The 26,695-nt window shown below is 40.6% G+C and overlaps 1 protein-coding gene across 3 annotated transcripts in view; it reads right to left on the reverse strand.

Annotated features, from left to right (window-relative positions):
* Positions 1–26,695, reverse strand: part of LOC108297298 (probable phospholipid-transporting ATPase VB) — a 232,912-nt gene that overhangs the window by 70,115 nt on the left and 136,102 nt on the right. For 2 of the 3 annotated variants that reach the window (XM_017520014.2, XM_037735376.1), the window contains exons 2-3: positions 10,574–10,868; positions 8,868–9,062 (exon numbers count right to left, since the gene is read on the reverse strand). In XM_017520014.2, the coding sequence (XP_017375503.2) occupies positions 8,868–9,062; positions 10,574–10,848 (470 nt within the window). In that variant the 5' untranslated portion in view covers positions 10,849–10,868. Of the gene's footprint in view, positions 1–7,624; positions 8,197–8,867; positions 9,063–10,573; positions 10,869–26,695 lie in introns of those variants that run through there. The other variant, XM_017520013.2, reaches the window with a different exon arrangement.

Consider the following 26,695-nt stretch of genomic DNA (forward strand, 5'->3'; position numbering starts at 1 on the left):
AAAAAAAAAAAAAAAAAAAAAAAAGAAAAGAAAAAGGAAAAAAAAGAAAAAGAAGTTGAGTTGGACCAAGTGGCTGAGGCTGAGAGCCAGATGAGGCCGTTTACATCCCGTCTCTGAATCTAAATCTTGGTGTGGGTATGCTCAAGTGTGCTGTGGATAGAAAAGAGAGAAAGAGGGCTAACTCCAGAGAGTTTCTTGAATTCAGATTTTAAAATCCTGCCACATAGACTAGTAGGAAAAAAGAAAGTGCAAAGCATAGATTTTCCTTTTAAATCACTATAACCCTGTCCACTGGTATATGTGGCTCAGTGAATGTCCTTGGCTTTTACCAATGAAACTACAGAACTAGTGATTCCACCCTTGTTTGTGAATGGCACACAGCAAAAAAGATGAAGGCTCAGGCTGGAGGTGGCATTGAAAAAATTAAGCTTGAGGTGATTGGAAATTAAAAAAAATTACTGGCCAGGTGTGGTGGCTCATGCTGTAATTCCAGCACTTTGGGAGACCGAGGTGGGAGAATCACTTAAGGTCAGGAGTTCGAGACCAGCCTGGTCAATATGGTGAAATCCCATCTCTACTAAAAATACAAAAATTAGCCTGGTGTGGTGGCACATGCCTGTAATCCCAGCTACTTGGGAGGCTGAGGCAGGAGAATCTCTTGAGCCCGAGAGGCAGAGGTTACAGTGAGTCAAGATTGTGCCACTGCACTTTAGCCTGGATGACAGTGTGAGACTCCGTTTAAAAAAAAAAAAAGTTTCTTAGTGCTACTTATGGTGCAGGCACTGAGTTAAACAATTTATAAAGATGATCTGATTGGATCCACATGACCCTGGGTGTTAGGTGCTAGTATTGGCCCCATTTTACATAGGTCGAAATGGGGGCTCAAGTGATCAAGGTTCCACATGGGCCACACATTTGGTAAGTGGCAGCTCTGAGAAAAGCCCAGGTCCCGTGTCAAAGCCCTCCATGTCAAGCATCCAGTCAGGTCATTGCTAAGACTGCTTTTCTCACCCTGTGGCATTGCATTCTGCAGTTTATTTCTAACGCTTCATTATTTTCAAGCCCTCCTGCATGTCATCTGCATACCTTTTCACAAAATATGCCAGAGAGAGAGATTGTGAGCACTATTTAAAGACGAGACACATGGGGCCCCAACTGCTTAAGTGGCTTCATTTAGGTCATGTAGTTAATTGTGACTGCATGTTCTGCACATGTACCCCAGGATCATGACTTCTGGTTTTCTCCCTTTCAGGTTTTCCTGAGGACACAGGCACAAAAGGCAACTCACAGACAAAAGAACATGATTGCAGGCCAGGATAGGCCCTCAGTGCTACGCTGTCAGAAGATGTTTATTTTTATGCTGTAACAGCCACCTGACTTACAAAAGAGAGATGCTCCAAGTCTCAGTAAAAAGTCAGATTAAAAAATATTCTATGCAGCACAAGAACTTTGTGAAAAAGTTCTATGCAGCCATAAAAAAGAATGAGTTCATGTCCTCTGCAGGGACATGGATGAAGCTGGAAACCATCATTCTCAGCAAACTGACACAAGAACAGAAAACCAAACACCGCATGTTCTCACTTATAAGTGGGTGTTGAACAATGAGAACACGTGGACACAGGGAGGGGAACATCACACACTGGGACCTCTTGGGGGATGGGAGGCTAGGGGAGGGATAGCAGGGGCTTGGGGCATAGGGGAGGGACAGCATTAGGAGAAATACCTAATGTAGATGATGGTGTGATGGGTGCAGCAAACCACCATGGCACGTATATACCTACGTAACAAACCTGCATGTTCTGCACATGTACCTCAGAACTTAAATTATAATTTAAAAAAAAGAGTATTAAACACACAAAAAAGTTCTAATCTATATTATTCTTCCCTTAAGTTTCTGTCATTTCTTGGTCCTTGTCTTTCTAATACCAGCACAAGCCACACATGCAACATTTCATTGACACAGGAACAGGCTGTGAGCTGAAACGTGTTCCCTCTGCCTGGCTAAAGGTTGCTTCCTCCTGCAGGGCTCTCCTGAAATTTTACCTCTTCACTGGAAGCTTCCTTTGACCTTGATGTTTCCTGCTGGCAGACGGGTCACCACATCCCCTGCACTTATTTGTTCCTTTGCAGGTAGGCTACCGAAGCGCACGGGATGTTGTAGCTGTAAGTTCCTTGTGACCTGGACTGAGAGCCCCTTGAGGGCACATAAGGTTTGCCATGGCAATGCGCACACCAAGTCTTGAATTAATATTTGCTGAACAGATGAATAAGTGAGTGACCAGCAGCTGAAACTGTGGAGGGCTTATGTTTCATTACAATAGGGAACAAAAACCATCCTGGAGTCCCTCGGCTCCCATTCCCCACTCTGTACTGCATGTTTTCTGAATACAAATAAAAATTTACTAAGCTGGATGGAAAAATACAAATCTCTTGCTGGTATGGTTTCTAGATTCATTAAACTGAGCCCTGGGAGAAACTAAACTAATACGATTCTGAAGCTAATCTCTCTTCGAAGTCATTCCATAAATCTGATTAATGGGTCACCTTTAGACCACAAGCACAGTTGCTATATTAAAAGAAAATGCTCTAACGGGATTGTAATTCTGTTAACAAGGCTTCTGCTGTTTGCAAAAAGACATTTTCTCACAGTGTAAACAAGTCTAAGCTGGATGATGCATGGGCTTAGGTCATGAGCAAAATTCCAAGGGCTCTAGTGTTCAGTTGCACAAAAATGGAAAAAAAAAAAAAAAAAAAAAAAAAAGCATCAGTTTCTCAAATGTGTAAATCTGACATGAAATAAATAAAATGGCTAGGGCTAGGGCATGAGATGTAATCTTTTATGTTGCTTCCCAGAAAAAAAAATTGTACTGTTAGATCTTGTATTCTTTGCCTGACATCTGTCATGTGTCCTTGATATGGTAAAAGGATATGTCTTTTAGCATTCATCAGTTAAGATAATAACTAACACTTATCTGTTTAATAGCTGGGGTCTTTCAGAGTCAATCTACTTCAGAAGTGGAAAAACTTTAGGGACATATAGTATAGAATGTCTCGAGGTATGTATATTCTTGTTAATACATGGAAAGCAATTTATAAAAAGTCAAGGCTCAAAAATATTTTAAACTGACAGTGCTGAGGACATTGAGGTGGCTTCTCCAACACCTGTTCCTCATTCTATTGGAAACTATCTCATTTTTTTAAAAAATTGGGTTTTACAGCTGGGCGTGGTGGCTCATGCCTGTAATCCCAGCACTTTGGGGAGATCATGAGGTCAAGAGATAGAGACCATCCTGGCCAACATGGTGAAACCCCGTCTCTACTAAAAATACAAATATTAGCCAGGCGTGGTGGCGTGCGCCTGTGATCCCAGCTACTCGGGAGGCTGAGGTGGAAGAATCACTTGAGGAGGTTGCAGTGAGCCGAGATTGCGCCACTGCACTCCAGCCTGGCGACAGAGCAAGACTCCGTCTCAAAAGATAATAATAAAATAAAATTGGGTTTTACATCTTCCTGGAATGGCCCATAGGCTTTCAGGGAAGCTGACTTCATGCTGGGCTCTGCGGGTGGGGATTGTGGCTCAGGTATAACCTAGTTAGTACAATCCCATCTCTTGCCCCTAAGGATTGGTTCAGGGGTGAGCATGTGGAGCCACTGAGATGTGAGGAGGGTCTAGGGAGTAGTAAGCTTCCTTGACCTTCCAAGATGGCTACCAGAAGTGTCTTTCTTTCTCTTTTCGCACCATGATCAAATGTAGATGTGAGGGCTGGAGCTGCTGCAGCCATTTCATTGCCATGAGAGAAGTCTGCCTGAGAGTTAAGATGACACATAGGAGGACTGAACATAAACGACTGCTGAGAGCTAGATCTAGAATGCTGATTGAACCATGCTGGTCACCCTCCCACCTCAGGACATGTGTAGTGACTTAAGCCAAAGAAGTCTCTTTGTTGCTTAAATCTGTTAAAGTGGAAGTCTCTCCTACTTGCGGCAGAGAACATCTCAACTGACAGCTGGGTTAAACAAAACTGACAGGCTGATGATTGAGGGTCATCCCAGAACCTTTATTCTAATGTGTGAATTTATTTGGCTATAGGTTCTGTTCTTTCTTAGTGCATCTCACAGAACAAGATCTAGTTTGACTCCTGAATTTCACAAGAGAAAACTGAGGTCTATTATGTTTAAATAACTTTTCTAAGCTATTCATAGTTAGTCTGAGATCTGGGCCTAGACTACAGGCCTCCCAGGCCTGCATTCTTACCTCAAGGTCATACCCCCTCTCTGTCCCTTGAGGATAAATTTCAAAAGAAGAATCTAGGGCCAGAAGTGATGGCATGCCTGCAATTCTACCTACTTGGGAGTGTGAAGCAAGAGGAATCCTCAAGCCAAGTTCTAGACCAACCTGGGCAATGTATACCAAGACCCCTGCCCCCACCATCTATCTGAAAAAAGCACCAACAAAAAAAGAACCTTATTGTTCTTTCACAGAGACTCCAGATTTCCAGAATATTTTGAAGCACAGTTTGTAAGTTTTTGCGCTCATAAGCAATATAGAGCTTTAGGTTCAATAAAATGGGTCTGAAGTGTTTGAAAAAATTACATCAGTTACCAAATATTCTAAAATCAGTTAAAAGTCAGGTTATTTGAAATAAAAATATTAATTTCTGGCTGTTCTAATAAAGTTGAGACAATCTGGCAACACTAGGTCTATATTTCCACAAATATATTTCTCAAAAATAATGATTAGCAGGAGCTAAGTGGTCAGCACTGCCTCCTGGGATGAATGCATGGCCACTCCACTTTGCCACAGTCACCGCTATTCCCTATTGCATCCTAACACTAATGCCAAGTGTCATTGGTCATTTATCAGTCCATGAGTCGTGTTGCTTTTTAGAAAATATCCAGTCAATCAAATAACATATCGGGACTCTATAGCCAATTATTTTTCTATACTTGAAAAAGTAAAAATTCCCAAACACAGATATTAAAAAATACTTCCAAAGTCCAGTAAATTTAAAGGAACACTGAGTTAATCAAAGACAAACAGGTTTCTTTGCTGTCTCTTTTCTTAGTCCTTCATGGGCTATGGATCCACTGGAGGAAGGCCAGCATATATGATTTGGCCATGCACATACTTTTTCAGAGACTATTTCTTTGTCACTGTTATTCCATTGAATACACTTTGGGAAATACTGCCATGAAAACTCCATGTTCCTTCCTGCCAGTGAGCTGGTGGACTAATGTTTCTTTTTTCTAGATTGTTATCATCTCGGTTTTCCGATGTTCCCTGGAAGCTATTTTGAGAACAGAACAACAGCAGCCTGGCCTAGTTCCAGTCAACTCCCAGCACAGGTGAGCCTGTGGTCTAATCCACACTGAGATTATTCCAAAGAACAAGGCCAAGATTTTGCGATGTTCTGGCAGAGCGAGAAGAACAGGGCCAGGCTCACTGCGGCCCACGTGCATTCCTCCCTGAGAAACCAGCTTCCTGGCTCACCACGGTGTGTATTCTATGTAAAAAAAAAAAACAAAAAAACAAGAGAGAAAGGTAGAAAACAAAAAGTGATGGTAGATCGATGCCAAAAGAAAAACAACGCTTTCTCAAAAACCGCCTCTTCAAAGAAAGGCATCACACCCAGAAGTGATTTCATCCTCTTTATAACTTTCACACTCAAAGGTGAGGAAAGACTAAATTTTAACTCTGATGGCCAGTGTGCTCATATAATTCAAGACAATTAGATATAGCTGGAAAAATTTACCCTTCAGATTATTTTTTCTTTCTTCTTTATTTTTTTGAGACAGAGCTTTGCTCTTGTTGCTCAGGCTGGAGTGAAATGGCACAATCTCGGCTCACTGCAAACTTCGCCCCCGGGGTTCAAGTGATTTACCTTCCTCAGCCTCCTGAGTAACTGGGATTACAGGCACCTGTCACTGTGCCTGGCTAATTTTTGTATTTTTAGTAGAGACAAGGTTTTACCATCTTAGCTGGTCTTGAACTCCTGACCTTGTGATCCATCCACCTTGGCCTCCCAAAGTGCTGGGATTAAAGGTGTTAGCCACCATGCTCGGCCCCCTCAGAATAATTTTTCTAAATGTGCAACTGTGTCTCTCCAAGCAAAGAGACTAGAAGCTCATTTCCTGCTGAGGGATGAACATGGAGTTTCTTGCAGGGGTTCTTGATAATATTGCTAAATACTATCTAAAAAGTCATTGTATTAGATATTCATCTTGGAGGTTTCCCCTGGCTATAATATCCCGAGTAGAGTTTGGCTCATAAATCCTTTGAGCAGCCTGCTCCAAGCTGGCCAGCTTTCATTCCCTTGGAGAAGAGATCCCCTCCTTAGAAGTAAGCAGTTCCTAAATGGCTGAGTACATACCTCCAAGCAAGCCTCTTTCATTCTAATAAAGACCACAGCCAATGTGGAACATCTGCTAAACTGGGGTGGAGAGTCAGAGGGAAAACCTCACCCAGGGTGCTTCTTGTGAGACATGGATGTTTTCCTTTTTCAGCAAGAAGTCAAGCTCTTACCTCCTAGAGACTCGATCATCTTAGGATGCCAACTGCTAGCTCTGAAGGTGCTTTGTCTCTCTAGTCTTTTTGTGAGCCCAGACTCAACTCCCTTGCTTCTTTTAGGCCTATGTGGGTTGTCACAAAGTTGAGACACACTTTAACTGTCTTCTTTCCTTGCCAAGTGAAAGCACGTCCTGTCCTGACAACCTAGTCATTTTCTCCATGAAACCTTTCTAGAACAATGACATGTATAAAATGACATTAAATAAATGTCTAATGACATTAGATCATCCAGTCACCCTAGAGTTTAATTCTTAAGATTTCAACTCACCCTTAATAAGATTGTACCTGTGTGCTTAATAATATGAGCATTTACGCAAGTTAAAACAAGGTTTCTCAGCCTCAGGACAGGTCGTGTGCAGCCTTTGTTTTCATTGAGACAACATCAGAGAGAACTCTCAAAAACAGAGTTAGTGATGAAGGAAATGTTGGGTTTTACATTCCAAAAATAATGCAATTTCAGCTTGCATTTACTGAGCATTTGTTGTATGTCAGATACGGTGCTAAGCATTTTCTAAGAATTATCTCCTGCAACTCTCACATCCACCCCAGGAATTGTTCAACTTTTATGAAGTACCAGGTGAGCTTCAGAGAATGTTATATCACTTGTCTAAGGTCACGCAGTTAGTAGGTCCTGGAGGCTGTTCAACCAGGCAGCGTGTCTCCTGGCTCTCCCAACCCAATACTCCATCGCTCCCCGGAAAAACAGTGCTGCCTTTTCTCTCCCAGTGTCCTCACACAGCCTCAAATGTGCTCATGGCCACACTGGGTTAAGAAGAGATGTGAATCTATACAAAATTCTTCAATGTTAGACACATTTGAAACAGCAAAGAAAATGCTACATAATAAAGACCTCCTAATCTTAAACGACTGACTCAATCCTCCTTTTTTTTTGGATTGTAGACTGTAATCCTCACTGCAAAGAACTGAACAGCTTCCCTGAAATAAAATAATGATTTCTCCCTACTCCATCCCTTCTACAAACAGTAACTGCAGTGGTAGCAGCAATAGAAAGATCAAGCTGGGCCCCAAGACTTCCCTGGAGTGTTTTTGCTTTACCTGCTGTAGATGAGGCACTCTCGGTTGTTGATGACTTTATCCGATTTGTACCTTCGGAGGTCTTCCCAAGCGTCCTTGATGGCGGTGACTGCCATGATAATGCAGATTGGTATCATGCTCACCTCAGGCTGGAAAGCGTTGACCACAGGGACAAAATTCAGAATCACAATGCCCAGAAAATAGAGATTTGCAAACCGGTGCAGCTGCTCAAAAATGTTTTTGGGGATGAAGGACAACACGGTGTACTTGCTGGTCTTGATTTGATTCCCACGATGATGTCTGTTGGGGTTCTCTTTGTGATTCCATCCTTCAAAGGGCAGGTTAGACACCACCACCCGTTTCTTGTCTTCTTTTCTTTTCCACCTTTTCCTCCCTTCCTTTTTCATCTCTGCTCAGTGTTGTCTTTTTAATTCTCATAATTTAATTTTCATCTTTTACTTGCCTTCTCTGCTGAAAACTTTTCTCTCTTCTTTTAGAAGGATACCAGAAATGAAACGTCAGGCTGCACACCCCAGAGGAGAAACATGACAAGGAAGAAGCCTGCGGTGAACAGGTGTGTATCTACCAGGCCACTTCCTTCTACTCGTTTGAGACTCCACCTGTTGGAATGTAGACGTCACCCACAGGTGTCTTCCTTTTCCACCCTGGGCAGCCAAGAACAGGTGTACCAACTCTGGGTCCTAAAACCTACCTGGTTCTAAAAGCAAGAATTTTTAACTTAAGAAATTGAGGCTTTAAAATGGCAGACATTTTCTTGGTTTGGGAGACATTGCCTGACATCCTCCAAAGAGTTTCTCCTGAACTTAGTCTCCCAAGAGAATCCAGCCACCCTAGAGTTTAATTCTTAAGCTTTCAACTCACCCTTAATAATACTGCATGTGTGAGCTTACTAACATGAGTATTTACACAAGTTAAAACAAGGTTTCTCAGCCTCAGCACTATTGACATTTTGACTGGACAATAATTCTTCTCTGGGTCTGTTCTGTGTATTATAGGATATTTAGCAGCACCCCTGGCTTCACCCACTAGATGTCGGTAGAACCCCCCACTTTCAGTATGCAACCAAAAATGTCTCCAGACATTACTAAATGCCCACTAGGGGTCAAAATCACCCCCACTTGAGAATCAGTGCATTAAATAACTGAAGAAAATATAATGGAAGAAAAGAGACTCATTCTTAGGCAATGCTGATAAGTTTGCATAACCCAACTGCAAGAGAGAACACAGGGATGCTTTCTCTTACCTTTCATATATTCGAACGTGGGAGCAGTTTATGGCTTTATCAAAGCGGTGTCTCTTGAAGTCCTCCATGCCATCCTTGATCATGATGATGAACAGGACAATGGCCAATGGTAACATGGTGATTTCCCTGTGGAAGACTTCCACGGAGGGCATCCAGTTCAGAATCACCAGGAACAGGAAATAGACGTTAGCCCACCTGGAGGGGCAAGCGAAGTGTGAATAAACACTATGGAGAAGAAAAGTGTACTTTCTCCCCCATTTCTTCCCTACTGTTTGGCCTTTATCAACTAAACATTCTATTTCAGTATCACTTCAAACATTATGGTAATGGCTTTGAAGCCAAACCCATTTCAATTTTTAAAATTAATTAATTAATTAATTATTTCCATAAGTTATTAGGGAACAGGTGGTGTTTGGTTACATGAGTAAGTTCTTTAGTAGTGACATGTGAGATTTTGGTGCACCATCACCCGAGGGGTTACACTGCACCCAATTTATGGCCTTTTATCCCTCTAATCCTTCCCACCCTTTCCCAGAGTCCCCAAAGTCCTTTTTGTCATTCTCATGGATGAGATTGAAGACGATTATTCTCAGAAATGGAAAACCATCTAGATTTAAATACTGTTCCTGTTATTTACTAGTTGTGTGATTTTTGAGCTTATTTCCTCTCGCACAAAATAGTATTATTGACTTTGCAGGGCTCCCATAAAAATTACATGGTATATATAATATTTGCGTGATACACAGTAGAAGGCTCTGAAGCAAAGCAGTTGCTCAGTAAACAGTCACTTATAATAATAATTACAATACTGAGGATATGTAAGCACATATTTTATAATGGTCTCATACATTATCTCAAAAGAGTTGCTGATGTTTTTAAGTTTTCCACATGCATCTTGCTGCCCCTTGCTGTAGTGCCTTTGCAGGAACATTCTGGTGACTTCTCTCTGTCCCTTTTCACTGAGGTAATGCTGTCTCTCTTTCAGGCTATACTTCAATTCCCTGACTTCCTTAACTAGGCAAGATTTCCTTATTATTCACTATAATAGCACCACGTACCTCTTCTTAGAAGTATCTATTCTAGTTACAACTTTATATCAATTTACACAATTAAAAAACTAATGTCTGTCTCTTTTACTAGACAATATATTCAATAAGGACACTATCTCTCTGCCTTTCTATTTTTCTTATGTATCTCTAGCTCCCAACCCATGGCTTGAGACAGAGTAGAGCCCTGACAAATATTGGCTGAATGAAAGAATGAATGACAAAAACTTCTTAAGATAAATGCATTTGGACACTAAAGGAAAGGTGGCCCCAGAGGGGAGCATCTCTGAGTTTATCTAAGTGGCAAATACTTGATTACAATAAGCATTGTTGGCTGGGTGTGGCTCACACCTATAATCCCAGCACTTTGGGAGGCTGAGGCAGGAAGATCACTAGAACCCAGGAGTTAGAGACCAGCCTGGGCAACGTGGCAAAACTCCGTATCTATATAAAAGCACAAAAATTGGCCAGGTATGGTGGTGCACACCTGTGGTCTCCGCTACTTGGGAGGCTGAGGTGGGAAGCTTATTTGAGCCAAGGAGTTTGAGGTTGCAGTGAGATGAGATTGCACCACTGCATTCCAGCCTCGGCAACAAAATGAGACTCTCTTGCTCTAAAAAAAAAAAGGGGGGGGTATTGTTCAGACAAGTGGATCTGTACCTATGAAATTGTTCAAAGAGGTTCCGGGGCAGGAAGGTGAAGAGGGTGTATTTGGTTGTGCAGGTTCTGTTGCCGGGGTATCTCCTGGAGACCTCTTCCCAATCTTGATGGAATATGCTGTTGTTGGGGAACACGACCCGCTGCTGTGTCAAGTTGTAGCTCTGTCTCCCTTTCTCTGGAGAGAGCAGCGGTGTGGTTTCTGATGGACAATGGGAGATGCCATCTCTGACTCTCCACTGCCACCGATGCCATGATGAGTCCACTGAGAGGGCCATTTCCAGGGGCAGGCTAAGGTCTGAAAACAGACACAGGAGGAACTATGTTTAGGAGAAGGATGCAGCATATTTGCCTGTTCACTGGTGGATCATCCATGCGGGGAAGACACTGAAAATATTCTCAACCCACACTTTGACCTACTTCTTTGTAACTGAAGGTCACTAAATCCTGACCATTTGCGTCCCTGTTGTTTCTAAAGATAGGATTTCTTACATTAGAGTCATAAGGATTTTGTGTAAGATCGAGTTTCTGATGTTAGAATCCCTATGTTCTAGGGTGAGACACACTAAACAAATAATCACATAAATAATATGCTGCTAATACTGCGATATGTGCCATGGGAGCATTGAGGTGGGTGGGACGTGCTGTTGGCCTAGCTGGGTCTGTCAGGGATGGCTACAGTATGGCTTGCTGGGCTATGACCCTGCAGGTCAGAAGTCTAGCTCTGGTTCAGTCCTAGTGTGGAACTGTTTCTTCACCTTCAGCTGATCTCCAGCTTCCTCACTGTGAAATGAGGAGCACTCTTCTTACTATGCTTTTCCCACAAGGTTTTTGGGAGGAACAAATTGGATGGTACAGAAAAATATATTGGGACATGTCTTAAAACAAAGGAAAATGTATCTATTCCTTTTCTTTGGCTCTAACATTTTCTGATACTGACGACATTTTGCAGAAACTTACCTGAGGCCAGAACCTCAAAGGAGACTGATAAGTGGAATAGAGGGGACAGATTCTTTCCTAGGAAATTTGACCATGAGGTGATTGGGCTGTGCTACTGTCCAGCCAACTGGCTTTTCTTAATCTAGATGGCTGGGGGTGGGGATAAGGGGTCCCTTCCCTTCTCTCCACTCCATTTGGTGGTTTCTGAAATTAATTACTCAATCAAGCAGATGATCTGCCCAGGTAGCAAAGAAATGCTGCTTTGCCTGGGAGTTTCCAGTTTCTGAGCTCTTTTGAATAAAGCCTGTAAGCAAACTCAAGGTTCTTTTTGGCCAGATTTTGCTTAAAGATCCAGAAGGATATTATTCAAAGATACATTTTATAAAGTTAGAAGTTGTATATAATGGTACTTCTCATGTAGTAGGCTCACAGGATAATTTTCTTTTGATTAAGTGGATGAGTGAATGTCAAGTACTGTTAATCTTACAGTGAATAACCCAGCCTGTCATGGTAGATATGATCACTTAGGGAAAAAAGTTTTATTTCCAGTTTAAATGGTAATATTTTTATTTCCTGATGCCCATACGATCTGACCCTCATCATAATTCTCCTCAGAGCTTTCATCAATCCAACCGATTTTCAATCCACAGACCCCAAGCCTGCAGGAAGCTCTTCAGAGACTAAGTAAGCCCTTGTAGCAAGCATGGAAAGGTAAATGCAATTAGGGATTCCTATCATAATGTGACCAAAAGCAATATTATGACATTTAGCAAGTGGGAAATGATATTGTATATCTTCTTTTTTATTATAAAAAATGCACCTTTGTGAATTTCTTTTTTACTGCAAAGGAAAAGGAAATGAAAAGATAATTCATGAATAGTGTTGAAAATGCAAATGGGAAATCTTGCCTTGGTTAATGCCATCCATATCAGATTTCTCTCACTATTAGATGGTAAAATCTTTTTAAATGAAGAGATTGGATTGATGTGGGAAATGTTGTTTTAGGTGGAGTATGATTAAAAGGCCATTGATCATAAGAAGATGCTTTATGTTTTTTTAACCATGTAAAATGAACTTCCTTAAAATAAAGCAGTTATAACTTGGATGCCAAATTAGTGAATGAAAGTTTGATGAGGAACTAAATATTTCTATAGTTTCAAAGTATTCTCCCCCAATGCTATTCATTATGACAATAAAAAGCATGAGTTTTTAGTGGAGAAATGTGGCAGACACCACCGTATAACAGAGATCAAAGCAAGTATTGAAGCTGTCCTCACAGGGCTAAAAAGAATTCTGAACAGAAATAGAGTTATAACTAAGCATTAATCAGGCTGTACTTTGACCTACAGTACTTCCTTGTAACTGAAAGTCACTAGATCCTGGCCATTTGTGTCCCCATTGCTCCTAAAGATAGGATGTCTGACATTAGAGTCATGAGAATTTTAAGATTGAGTTTCTGATGTTAGAATCATAAGGTTTTTGTTTAAGAATTACTTCAGATGTTCTTCAGATCCTAAAGTCCGATGAAACAGCTGATGCCAACCAGTCTGAAGACTCCACGTAGGAAAAGAATCAGCATGAGAACACAGTTTCTTCCTCTGTCTGTCCTATGATTTCACTCTGCACTCTTTGACCAATCAACAATCTTCACTCTTCAGCCTGTTCTAAAACTCTTATAAACTTTAGTCTCAAACTCCTCATGAAGATGGATTTGAGGTTTCCGCCCATCTCCTCATTCAGCAGCCCTCAAATTAAACCTCTTTCTCCAGCCACTTGACATCTTGGCATATTGGCCTGCTGCACACATTGGGTGGTGGACCTATTATGGTTACAGTATCACAAATATTGGGATAAACTGACATCTCTTGCCTTTTCATATGATGTACTGAGAAGAACACAAGTTACTCTCATGGTAGAAACATTAAAAAAACCTCAAATTGGGGAGCTATTCTAGAAAATAATTGGCCTGTGTTTTTCAAGAGTAAATGGTCAAGAAAGGGACAAAAAACTGTTTATGATAAAATAAACTAAAAATAAAAACTAAATGTAATGCATAATCCTGGATTGAATCCTACACTAGGGGGAGATAAAAGAGTATAAAGGGCATTATTGGACAATGGGCAAAATTTGAATATGAACTACAGTTAGGTAATAGCATTTTAACAATCTCAAGTTTTCTGATTTTTATAATTATATGGTGGTTTACATAAAAACATTCTTGTTTTTAGGAAATGCACCCCAAAGTATTTAAACGGCCAGATGTCTCCATGGGTCAGAAAAAATGTATATGTTTGTGTATATGTGTACTTGTATATGTACATGTATGTGTATATACATATGTGCACACACACACACAGTGGTAGAGTCAGGGAAGGCCTTCTGGGAAAAGGAACATTAATTTAAAGCTACCTGAAGAAACGTAAGAGTTAGCTAGGTAGAGAAGTTGGGGAAGAATGCTGCAGGTAGAAGAATGAGTTCCAGAAACGGGAAGAAGTTCATGGGGTGCTGTATAGGGCAGTGGTCTTCACCCTTTTTGGCACTAGGGACCGGTTTCATGGAAGACAGCTTTTCCACAGACAGTGGTTGGGGGATGATTTTGGGATGAAACTGTTTCCCCTCAGAAAATCACGCATTCCTTAGGTTCTCATAAGGAGGGCATGACCTGGATCCCTTGCATGCGAAATTCACAATAGGGTTGCATTTCTTTGATTACTGTCTCCACTGATCTGACAGAGCTCGCCTGCCACTGACCTCCTGCTGTGTGGCCTGGTTCATAACAGGCCGTGGAACGCTACGGGCCCATGGCCCAGGACTGGGGACTCCTGCTGTAGAGTACATGGAACGGGAGACAAAGAGTGGCAGGAGTTGAGACTGGAGAGGCAGCCCAGGGTCAGATGGCCTGTTGAGTCTGTTATGTTGAGGGCAAGAGTCTGAGGAGTGCCAGGGAAGTGACACATTGTGAGTGCAGATTCCAAGCGTTATTTTGGCCAAAGCACATAAGCCTGGGCTGAAGGAACTGAGACCGGGGGTGGAGGAAGCTCTTTGACCCACCGCCCCTCTCCCCTGCAAATAAAGTATTTCTTCCTGAGAATGGACCAGGAAACAAAGAGGGGTTGTAAAATCCCATGAGCTGAGGTGTGGTTTATTGCTGCTTGCAGAAAGTTTAGGGTGGGGCATGCCTGAAGAACTCCCTAAGTTCCTTTTAGCTGTAAAGGCTTTCTCTTATTCTAGATTTTTGAAATGGCACCTCCCACTAAAAATAACTTGAGGATTGCCTACTTTTGCTAATTTATACTCAGATCACCTTGGGCTTGAAGTGAGGACCCTCTCAAGCACCAGCCTTATTCTCTTCTGGGCACAATGTCCTCTAGGTGATAGAAGGACAGTCCTATATGGGGACCTTTAGACTAACAAGCTGGGCTAACTTCTGTTTTCTGAGGAATTCTGTTTCTCTCTCCCAAGCTTTCTCTACCCCGCCTGGCTCACATTTCCAATGGACTCCAGTTCCTTTCTGTTTCATTTTAGTGAGCTCAAATAAACCCCATCTCTAGCAAGTTCCATTTTCACTGTTAGGGGATAAATCAACTAGTTATTCATTGAATCAACAAATACTTATTGAATTCTTGTTTATATACCAGGTGAGTAAAACCTACACACACGTCCCTCTCCACCTGAGCTTACATTAGGTGGCTGAGCTATTTTAAATCCATACTCTTAGAAATAAATATATATTTACCATCCAGGAAAAATGCCACTGTCAAAAGACAAAATCAGAACAGGTTTAGTTTAAAGATCTTAATTAACTTTATTTGTGGTTCTAGAATTGGGCAGCACTTTATTTCATAAAATATAATCAGCGTGCCAATGAGCTGGGCAGAGGAGATTGGCTTTATAGAAAGGCCTGAAGAAAGCAGAAACACAAAACAAAAGTGAACTGGTTATTTTACAATTAGTTTCCTTGTAAGGCAGGAACAAGAAATAGAACAATAGAAAAATAACCGACTGTTTAACATCAGGTTCCTTTTTTGTAAGGTTAAAGGCAGGGCAACTTGCTTTTCATGCCAATTGAAACTGACCTATTTGGGAAATTCTCTCTCTCTCTCGATTTCTCTGAAGGTTGATAACAAATTTAGTTTTAGCTTGGTGAAAGTGGCTCCTTTTTAATTTTTAGTCTAGTTTTTTGGGGCCTAGCTTTGTCCAAAACAATGGCCTCCTATAATTTTTATTTAATGCCACAAAAGAGAGCAGGGTGCAGTGAGAGCACATTACAGAGGGATGGGACCTTGTCTCGCAAGAGGTGGGGCTTGAACTGAGATCAGGGAATGGGTGAGAGGTGGCTGGATGGTGTACTACTGTGTGTATATATATGAGTGTGTTTGAGTGTGTGCGTGTGTGTGTGTGCTGTGTTTCTGTAAGTAAGCATCCTAGGGAGACAAAGCCATATTTGTAAGTCTTTTGTGGCTACAGCAAACATGTTGACTTCAAGCAATGGAGAAAAGAACTCAAGTAGGCTAGAAAGCAGAAATAAGTGTTTACTGAGAACTGGTTTTCCTCCATGCACAATTTTCTAAAAAGTATATCAGTGGGTTAGGACCATGGGAGAAACATCTATAAAATTAAGTTTAATCTACATTTAGATTCTTGATAAGTAACAGAAGACCCTAAAATTATAATTAATTAAAATTTAAGAAAGTTTGGCCATCAGTTAACTACAGGAGTTTTTAAAGCACTCTACCCTGAGGACCAAATGTGTAATTCTCCGGGAAAAAAAAAAGGTTTCCTATTAGACATCTAGTTAACAAACAACAACCACTGTAGAAGAAATAGCAGATCTGGAGTTAGTAGATCTTCAAATCAATTATTATATCAGCTTTTCACAAATTACAATAGTTTTTGAATCATCTCAATTTTTACCATATCCAAAGAGCATTTGCAATGTATTTTACTTTAGATGAAATCACTTCTCAAAGGCTTCAATTTATTTTATTTTTTTTTTGAGAAAGAGTCTCACTCTGTCACCCAGGCTGGAGTGCAACAGTGCAATCTTGGCTCACTGCAACCTCTGTCTTCCAGGTTCAAGTGATTCTCCTGCCTCAGCCTCCCGAGTAGCTGGGATTACAGGCACCTGCCATCATGCCTGGCTAAATTTTTTTTTTAAGAGACAGGCTTTGACATTTTGGCCAGGCTGGTCTTGAACTCCTGACTTCAGGTGACCCATCTGCCTTGACCTCCCAAAGTGCTAAGAATACAGGCATGAGCCACCATGCCTGGCCAAAAGCTTCAATATTAACTTTGGCTTTCAGCTAAACCTTGATACCAAAATGAAGTGGTTTGACAGCCTTGCTTTTTTAAAATAGGCACTGACAGGAACTAATTTTATTAAAATAAAAACTATTGATTCCTTATGACAACATTGCCCTGCACCTCTAAGTCTCCATTTGCTGTTCCGGGAACCAGGTTCAGAAACATCACCGCTGGCCCAGAAAGGATTAGTCATTTTCATTATTTGTGGTTTATGTACTAATGCAGGAAAGGCTGCTAACATGGTTTGCAAGTTTCTTCCCCTCAACACAAAGTCAAAACAATAACAACAACAACAGGTTTCTCATCAACCTTGAATTCAATAAAAAAATTCAGTGAGCCAGATTCCTATCCATTCCCTCAAGCATTGTAGTAGGTCAAGGAAGGGTTTGCAGTAAAACAATCTCATTTTAAATTTCTCATTCATTTTGCTTTTTCTACTTATTTTGATTGGATTCACTTGAGGAATGGCCATCACTTAGTCTTTTACTGATTTTACTGAAACACAATTACAGATGATGAAACAAACACAAGAGGGAATAGAGAGATTTCTCTGTAGAACTTGTCATTTCTTCCTAACCCATTTCAGTAAAAGCTGTATTTATTAGAATACAAGATGTCCTTTTCCCACATTTTAATATTTTTGAACCTAGATTGTTTCACACAATTGCTACGTTAGTGTTTGGTTATTTATTTATACTCGCAAAGTCCGTATTATTAAATTGATGGCGTTTTAGATTCAAAAAATATATCTAGTTGCAAAAAAACATGCCAGAAAACAGAAATTGCCATTTGAAAGGCCCTCCATTAGTTTTGTAGTTTGGACTTGCCCAGGAAAGTTCAGGAAGGCCTTCATGGGAAAGGAGTAGTCTAAGGGGAGACCTTATTCTGCAGTAGAGTTTGCATACACTAGAAGCCTTGGGGAAGGCTGAACTTTAGCATTCCCATTTGCATTGTACTCAGCTATAGGCATCTACATATAGCTGCTTTTATGGAATCAGTTCTTATGAGCACAAAAAAGTGCTCTGTCCTTCCCAATGGGAAGAACAAGAGCCGTGATTGTGCCTTATTCACAGGCTACAAAACGTGTCCTATAATTAGGATGCCAGAAGCTGACTTCCTCTAGAGAGAAAGAAACATTAGGAAGAAATGTGTGCAGGGCAGGGTGGGGATTGTTGTCTTTGGTTGGTGAGAGTGGGGACTAGTGGGAAAGAGAGACGAGGGTGAGAAATAGCAACCATCTAAAACAAAACTAATCAAAGGATACAATTCTGTAGAAGGTAATTAAAACACATGACAAATGTAATCCTATCGAATGGGCCTTTGTGGGAAAGGAAAAATAGAAGGACAGTCTGTTCCATGACTCACGCAACTTCAACATGCCTCACTCAGCCCTCATCACTAGTCCTTGAGTCAATTAAAGCTCGTAACCCCTCATTGGTTTTCTCCTAGCTCCCTACTTGACAATAGCTTTACTCCAACAGATTTCCAAGGACAAATATATATATAATATATATATTATATAATATATTATATATATAATATATATATTATATATATGTATATATTATTGCATTTTAGGTTTTGGGGTACATGTGAAGAACATGCAAGATTGTTGCATCTGTACATACATGGCAATGTGGTTTGCTGCCTTTCTCCCCATCACCTATATCTGAAAGAATATTTTTTAAACAGACAAGAAGATGTTTCTAGTCAGCCACATTACACTTCATCACCTGCCAAGTTCATTAGAGTTTAAAGTATCACAAATTATGTTGCAAGCTAGTCCCCAATTTGGTGTATTCGGATCTCAGATTTCTCTCATGAACTTTAGATGAAAATATCCCACTGCTGATCTGCCATTTCTACTTGTTTTCTAGGTATTTCAACTTTAACAATTCTAAAACTCTTGGATGCTCTCCAAAATTCACTTTAATTTCAGTAGTACCCGTTTCCATGAATAGCATCTCTGTTTACCTTAATGACTTAAGAGTAACCTTTGACTTCTCTTTCATTTACTATAGCCAATCTATTTTTAAGTTTTATCCATTTTTGCCCTTTAAATATTTTTCAAATCCATTTGCTTCTCAACATTTCATGTGCTTCCAAGCTAATAAAAGTTACTATCACTTTCCAATCTAGTTTTCATGTAGCAGCCAGAGTTAGTTTTTTAAGGTGGAAATCAGAACATGCCAGTTCTCCTCTTAAAGCTCTTGATGATGATGATTGCCTTTGTATAAAATTCAGGCTTCTCACTGTGACCTACATTACTCCATATGATCCAGTCCCTCCCTGTGTCTTTTCTTTTGCTCAATATTCTCCATATTCTTAAACATTGGATTATCCCTTTCTCTATGTCTAGACATTTAGTAGTTCTGCTTTCCCTGAAAGCTCTTTTTTCCTCTTTACCTAGGATATTAGTCAAGCTAGGTTAGGCTATGATGTAAAGTAAATAAAGCCCCAAATCTCACGGGCTTAAAACAACCCATGAAGAAAGACTCTGCTGGTCTAGGTGACTCTCCTCCATCCAGTGACTCAGGGATCCAGGCTCATTGTACATATTTATGGGGTATCTTTGATATTTTGTTACTGGCATACAATGTATAGTAATCAAATTAGAGTATTTAGAATATCTATCACCTTGAACATTTAATGTTTCTTTGTGTGGGGAACATTTCAAATCTTTTCTTCTAGCTATTTTAACACATACAATATATCATTAACTATCATCACCCAACCGTGCTATCGAACACTAGAACTTATTCATTCTACCTAACTGTATGTTTGTACCCATTAACCAACCTTTCTTCATCTCCCCATTTCCCCTAACCCTTACCAGCCTCTGTTAACTATCATATTACTCTCTACTTCCATGAGATCAACTTTTTTAGCTTTCACATATGAGTGAGAACACAGAATATTTATCTTTCTAACATGTACTATTTAGAGAGCACTGACTCTCTCTGCCAAGTCCCAGATTACATGACATTTCTTCAGAGAGTTGGGTATAGAATTAATCCAGTGAGGTCTGGTCTGTGGCAGCATGGCAGTGGGTATAGCCAGACCTGACATTACTGCCTTGTTAGCTGAAAGAAGATATTCTATAATTTCCAAATGCTCTGACACCCTCCTATTTGGGTATCTTCAAATCTGAGTCCAAAAGAGTTGCCCCTAAATTCTGGTGCCTACACATTGCCCTGAGGAAGGCTGCTGATAGCAAGATGCCAGAGAATTCATATGTGCTCTTGGTATTGGCTATAGATGGAACATATTATATGTTTTATACATAGGCAAGCACTATTTTTTTTTTTTGAGACAGTATCACTGTGTCACCTAGGCTAAAGTATGCCACTGTGCCATCTTAGCTCACTACAGCCTCTGCATCCTGGGTTCAAGAGAGTCTTGTGCCTCAGCCTCCTGAGTAGCTGAGATTACAGACATGCACCATCACACTTGGCTAGTTTTTGTACACTTAGTAGAGACAGGGTTTCCCCATGTTGGCCAGGCTGGTCTCAAACTCCTGACCTCAGGTGATCTGCTCGCCTCAGCCTCTCAAAGTGCTGGGATTACAGGCGTGAGCCACTGTGCCCAGCTGCAAGCTACAATTTTATTTTTGAGATGGAGTTTTGCTCTTGTTGCCCAGGCTGCAGTGCAATGGCACAATCTCAACTCACTGCAACCTCTGCCTCCTGGGTTCAAGTGATTCTTAATCCTCAGCTTCCCTGAGCAGCTGGGATTACAGGTATGCACCACCATGCCTGGCTAATATTGTATTTTTAGTAGAGATGGGGTTTTACCATGTTTGCCAGGCTGGTCTCAAACTGTCCTCAGGTAATCTGATCTCATCAGCCTCCCAAAGTATTGGGATTACAGGTGTGAGCCAACACGTCCTGCCAAGCCACTATTTTTACATGCAGTAGATACTGTTGAGATTAATATAATGCAATTTTATTCAAAGGCATTATTAATTTTATGGTAGGATTTGTAATTATGTATTTTCTCAATTAAATAATACAAGAATTATAGATACTCTCAGGCAGAAGTTGTAAATTCTTTGATGACAGAAGAGACCTTTGATCTCTGAAAGATATAGATCTTTCATACACTGGCATACTAAAGACGTTTGGACACACCAGTGTTGTAAAGGGAGCCCAGAACTGAAAGCAGGATACAAGGTGAAGTGTGGAGAGGAAGATCAGTAATGCAGAGTCCCTAACATAATAAAATGGTTGGGGAGATGAGAAATATTTACATGAAAAGGTACTGAATAGGCTACCAATGGGAAATTGAATAAATGGTAGACGGTAAGGATCAGAAGTTGTTAGAGATGTAAGAAAACACAGTTGACTGAGAAGGACAAGGCAAACATCTTGGGGAAGTAGAAATAGCCAATTAGTGAATCAGAGAGTTGAGTAGCCAGAGGCAGGCATGAGTCCAGAAAGCACAAGAATAGGCAAATGAGAGGCTTCATTTCTCACCCCCATATCAGACCCCCTGAATCAGAAGTGCTGGGGATGGAGGTGGAAAATCTGTACTCATAACCAGCTCCCAGGTCATTCTAATGTAGGGGTTGCCAAATAGCAAATCTGGAGAGACACTACCTTATACACTCACCTATGTGTTCTCCCTCAAAAACCTGAACTATCTTTTCCCATTTTCTTCCCTTCATTCTAAGCCTGATCTCCCAGGTCTCTTCCTAATGAAAGGCAAAAGATCTTGGGGAATAAAAAGACAGTGCCGGCAATATTTTCTTTATAAGAGACAGGTAAAATGAGATGCATAATTTCATTTTTAATATCCCTCTAGGCAGAAATGTGATTTCACCTAAAAATTGTTTTATAGATTCTTTTGGTTTGTTTTACTGACAAAATAATTAAGTTGGATCTAATTAAAAGTAAATAAATAGCTCACAGAAGCTGGATAAATCAGTGCTGAGCTGAGAGGTGATAAAAGTTGTTCAAAGTCCATAAAGTTGAAAGCAATTAAAAGACAATAGTCCACATTGACTGGCTCAGTTCACCTCACTCAAACATACACATGATCCATGAGTTACATACCAATTAGTACACCCTGTAAAAACTGGGGTGGGGGCAGGCATGGAGCAGGGCTGGGAAATTTTGGAGCGGCTTCCTTAATGGACTAGGTATCTGGCTTAGCACAGAGAGCATGGTACCAAATTTGTGATGTGGGACCAGAAAAACTGATATTAGAGTAGCTGTCTTCAGAGTTTTCCTGGGGAAGGAATATACTTTTAATCAGCATGTGGGGCAAAAGGCAAGGGGACAAGAATTAAGGAGAAAAGAAAAAGGGAGAGGGAAAGGGAGGGCAAATTAGTTGGCAAATCATGAGAAATAGAGATAAGACGGAAGCAGGTTGGTGCCTGTGTTGGCAGGAAAAGGCAGAGAATTTTTTTTAAAGTCAATGTTTACATAGAAATACATAAAATGTTATCATATGGTATAATGTCCTTCCATGTTACTTTAAAACTGTTAGTAAAACTTCACAAAATACAGTTGCCAACTATGAAAGGTATTGTTTGATTGGGGGCCTAGAAGTCATGAAGAAGGGGCTGTCCCATTTTTTTGGCTTCTGGCCAAAGGGAAATGATTAAAGAAAAGCCACAAGAAAGACTGGAGAATGAGAAACACAGATAATTCTGGAAATCAGAACTGGTGGTGTCTGGGAGAAACCTAAGTCCCAGAGGAATTTTAGAAGTTGTGGAGGAAGTGGCATTAGATTTTCCTCTGGATGTGGGTTGGGGATTCAAGCGATTTTTATCTAAATGTTAAAGGACAAGGTACGCTAAGCCAAGATACCTGGCTTCTGTATCTCACTAACCAGCTGTGTGGCCGTGGGCGAGTCATTATTCTCCCTGGACCCTAGTTTCTTCCTTTGTAAAATGAGAAAATTGGACAAAGTCATCCTTAAGGCCCATATACATCTCTAACACTTTCATCTCAAGTTTAATTATCACCCTGACTCATAGGAAGTCCAGAAGGATGCGTGACTATAAGAGATTCTTTCCAGAGGGCAGATTATTTCTTCCCCAAATGGCAGCCTTGACTCTCCATAAAAGGCAAGTGATCTCACAGCACTCAATGGCTAAGTGGCTGATTCTCTTCTCAGAAATGGAGACCTTTTTATTCCTCTGTTTTGGCCGAGTTACTTTCTCATATGTGCTTTGGGCTGGACATTCTCACACTTCCAAAGAATAACAGAACCCTCTCAATTTTATTATTTTTCCTCTTTTATTAGATTAATAATAACAAGGTTCTCAAAAGATCTCCATATGTTTCAAACTTCTAGTCCCAAAGCAGGTAGGAATTTCAAGAAAAATCCAACTGTCTATTGAACATTGCCCCTAGGATGTCCCTGAGAACATCAATCTGTTTGCCTCCAAACAGCCTCAGTATCTTTACCCCTACACCTGTACTTGCCCCCTATTTCCTCTCTCCTGGAACAGCAGCCCTGCCCTTTCCATTGCCCAAGGCTTTAATTCCTCTCTCTCCTCACATATCCAATCAGCTATCAAGTCCTGTTGGTTGTAACCCATTACACATGTGTCAGTTTGCTTCACTCTCCTCTGGACCCATTGCCACAAACCCATCCAGGCCACTGTCCTCTCTAGCTGTGCTTACTTGGACTCATGATCTGTCCCTCTGTTGCCAGTTTTGCACCCGCTAGTCTCTTTTCCACAGTGAAATCAGAAATACGTCGCCAAACTCTAGATTCGTTCATGCCATCTCCTGGCTTAAAACCCTTTCTGATTTCAATTTCCCTCAGATAGCATAAGGAACAAAACTTAAACATAATTTACAACTCCTTCCCCTCATAAACTACACACAGACTTTCTTCCTAGCTTTGTCTTTTGTTATCTTCTCTTTCACATTCTAGATATAAGGAAATTATTTTACTTTCTTTTGTGTCCATCTTTCTCTCCCACTGACACACCATCATTACCAGCATGCTGTAACCCATTTCCCATGCTCGAAAAACCTAGGTAATTTATGATTGAGGGGCTTTGCATTGCTCCACGGTACTCTTCCTTATCCCGTTTTAGCCCTTAGCTCTGGGTAGTGGGCCTCTGTACAAGTCTGGATTGAGGGCTTCTACAAGGCAATCACCCTTCCACCCCAGAGCTGCCTGAGAGCAGTCACTACCCCCTACAGTGCCTCCTGGGAGCAGTCACTCCTCTATCCAAGTGCCTCCTGGGAATAGTCACACCTCTACCAAATGCCTTGTGGGAACAGTCAGTCACCCCTCTGCCCCAGTGTCTCCGAGAGGCAGTCACACTTCTATTCCAATGCCCCCTGGATACAGTCATCCCTCTGTTCCAGTGCCTCCTGGGAGCAGCCACCCTTCTAATGCCTCCTGGGGACAGTCTCCCCTCTGCCCCAGTGTCTCTTGGGGGAGCAGTCACCCTTCTACTCCAATGGCCCTGGGAACAGTCACCCCTCTGCCTCATTGACTCCTGGGAATAGTCAACCCTCTGCCCCAGTGTCTCCTGGGAGCAGACATCATTCTATTCCAGTGCCGCCTGGGATCAGTCACCCCTTTCCTGAGGGCCTCCTGGGAGCAGTCACTACTCTACCTCAGTGCCTCTAGAGAACTGTAACACCTTTAGCCCAGTACTTTGTGAGGTCAGTTGCCCTCTATCCCCCAGTGCTTCTGGGAGCCCTTACCTCTGTATCCCAGTGCCTTGTGAGGACAGTCATCACTTTACATCTCCTTCTTAGGTACAATGACTGGCACAAAGAAATACTTGACTTATTTGATGAATAAAACATAATAATCTTTAAATTTATTTAAAAATATTCCAAAGATCTTTATTTCTATCATCTCATTTTATTCCCCAAACAATCCTTTGAGGTAGGTTGGGCTTATATTATAATGGTTCTTTTCAGCTGTAGGCATTAAATTCCTCAAAATCTCCAGCTAGAAGTATTTGTGGTTAAGGAACTTGAGAAATCATAATAGAGTTCCCTGTTTTTGGACCAAATTTTGGGAGTGTAACAAAAAACACTTTAAGCAAAACAATCAAAGTAGCATGCTAAATAATGTCAATATAAATGACACTTATTCATATAGTTAACAACGTGTATGATGCAATTTCAATTGGGATCTTTTTACCGCTTGCCTCTCCTGACACAAGAAACTTGAAATTGTTTGTAGCTAACATCTGTTATGAAATATTAAACAAAAATTATTTTGATTTTATGACTCACGGCTTTGCTTTTTACTTTTGGCTCCTTTGATCTGAGGGAATTATGAGGAACTGAATTTTTGAGATTGGTGAATTATTGGGGAAGTGTTTTTGAAACTCCTTTCCCATTACACAGGATTACAAGTTTTTAACTCTGCTCAGGAAGTTTCTGGCCAAGATACTTGTAACAGGATGCTCTTCCCTGTCTCTGAAAAGGCTTTCCCAATAGAACCAGGGAACACATCTAGGATCACAATTTGATAGTAGTTGATGCAATCTCTATTTTCTATGTATCATTTTTATTTTTACCTAAACCTTTAGTTTCCTCTTTTCTAAAAAATGACTTGACATTTCCATATACTAGAACTGAATATACACTGGAACTGAAACTGTCTGGCTCAACTAGAAGATCTGCAGAAGTGAATTTCTCCATATTGGATTTTAATATATAATGAAATTGTGGTTTGAAGGATGTGACAATCGATAATTATTAATTTTTCCATATATTACTGATGCATCTGATTGCCCTTTCTTCTGAAATATTTATAATAATTTATAGTATTGTAATTATATACAGGCATAACGTGGAGATCATGGGTTTGGTTCCAGAGCACCACAATGCAAAAAGTGAATGTTTCAATGAAGTGAGTCACATATATTTTTTTGGTTCCCCAGTGCATATCAAAGCTATGCTTATACTATACTGTAGTCTACTGTGTGCAATAGCATTATATCTAAAAAATACATAGCTTAATTAAAAATACTTTATTGCTAGAAAATGTCAGCCATCATCAGAGCTCACAAGAGTCATAATGTTTTTGCTTTTGGAGAATTTTGTCTTGATGTTACGGTTGTTGACTGATAAATGGGATGGTAACTGTAGCCTTAAGAAGTACTGAAACATACTTCTTAAATAGTAAGACTTGAAAGTCAAGATTACTCATTGATGCATAAACTACAGAATGAATGTTGTGTTAGCATGCATGAAAACAACATTAATCTCCTTGTGATCTGTGTCAGAGTTCTTAGGTCGCCAGGTGCACTGTTAAGGAGCAGTACTTTTTTTGTTGTTGTTGAGAGACAGGATCTTACTTTGTCACCCAGACTGGAGTACAGTGGCATGATCATAGCTCACTGCAGTCTTAAACTCCGGGGCTATCCTCCCACCTCACCCTCTTTAATAACTGGGACTACAGATGTAACCTACCACACTTGGCTAATTTGTTTGTTTGTTTGTAGAGGCAATTGCCTATGTTGCTTAGGCTGGTCTTGAACTCTTAACTTCAAGTGATCTTCCTGCCTGAGCCTCCCAAACAGTTGGGATTATAGGCATAAGCCACTGTGCCAGGCCAAATAGTAATCTTTTGAATTTTTTCCTTTTCTGAGTAGTAGGTCTCAACAGCAGCCCTAAAATAGTCAGTAAACCATGCCATCAACAGATGTGCTGTCCTCTAGGCTTTATTGTTCTATTTATAGAGCACAGGCAGAGTAAATTTAGCATAATTCTTAAGGGCCCTAGGATTTTAGGAATGGTAAATGAGCACTGGCTTCAACTTAAAGTCACTAGCTGCATTATTCTGTAACTAGTCAGCCTGTAATGTGATATTCTGAAGCCAGGTATTGACTTCTCTTCAGCTATGAAAGTCCTAGACGACATCTTCCAATATAAGGTTGTTTTGTCT

Source organism: Cebus imitator, unplaced genomic scaffold, assembly GCF_001604975.1.
Source record: "Cebus imitator isolate Cc_AM_T3 unplaced genomic scaffold, Cebus_imitator-1.0 Scaffold789, whole genome shotgun sequence".
NCBI classification, from domain to species: domain Eukaryota; kingdom Metazoa; phylum Chordata; class Mammalia; order Primates; family Cebidae; genus Cebus; species Cebus imitator.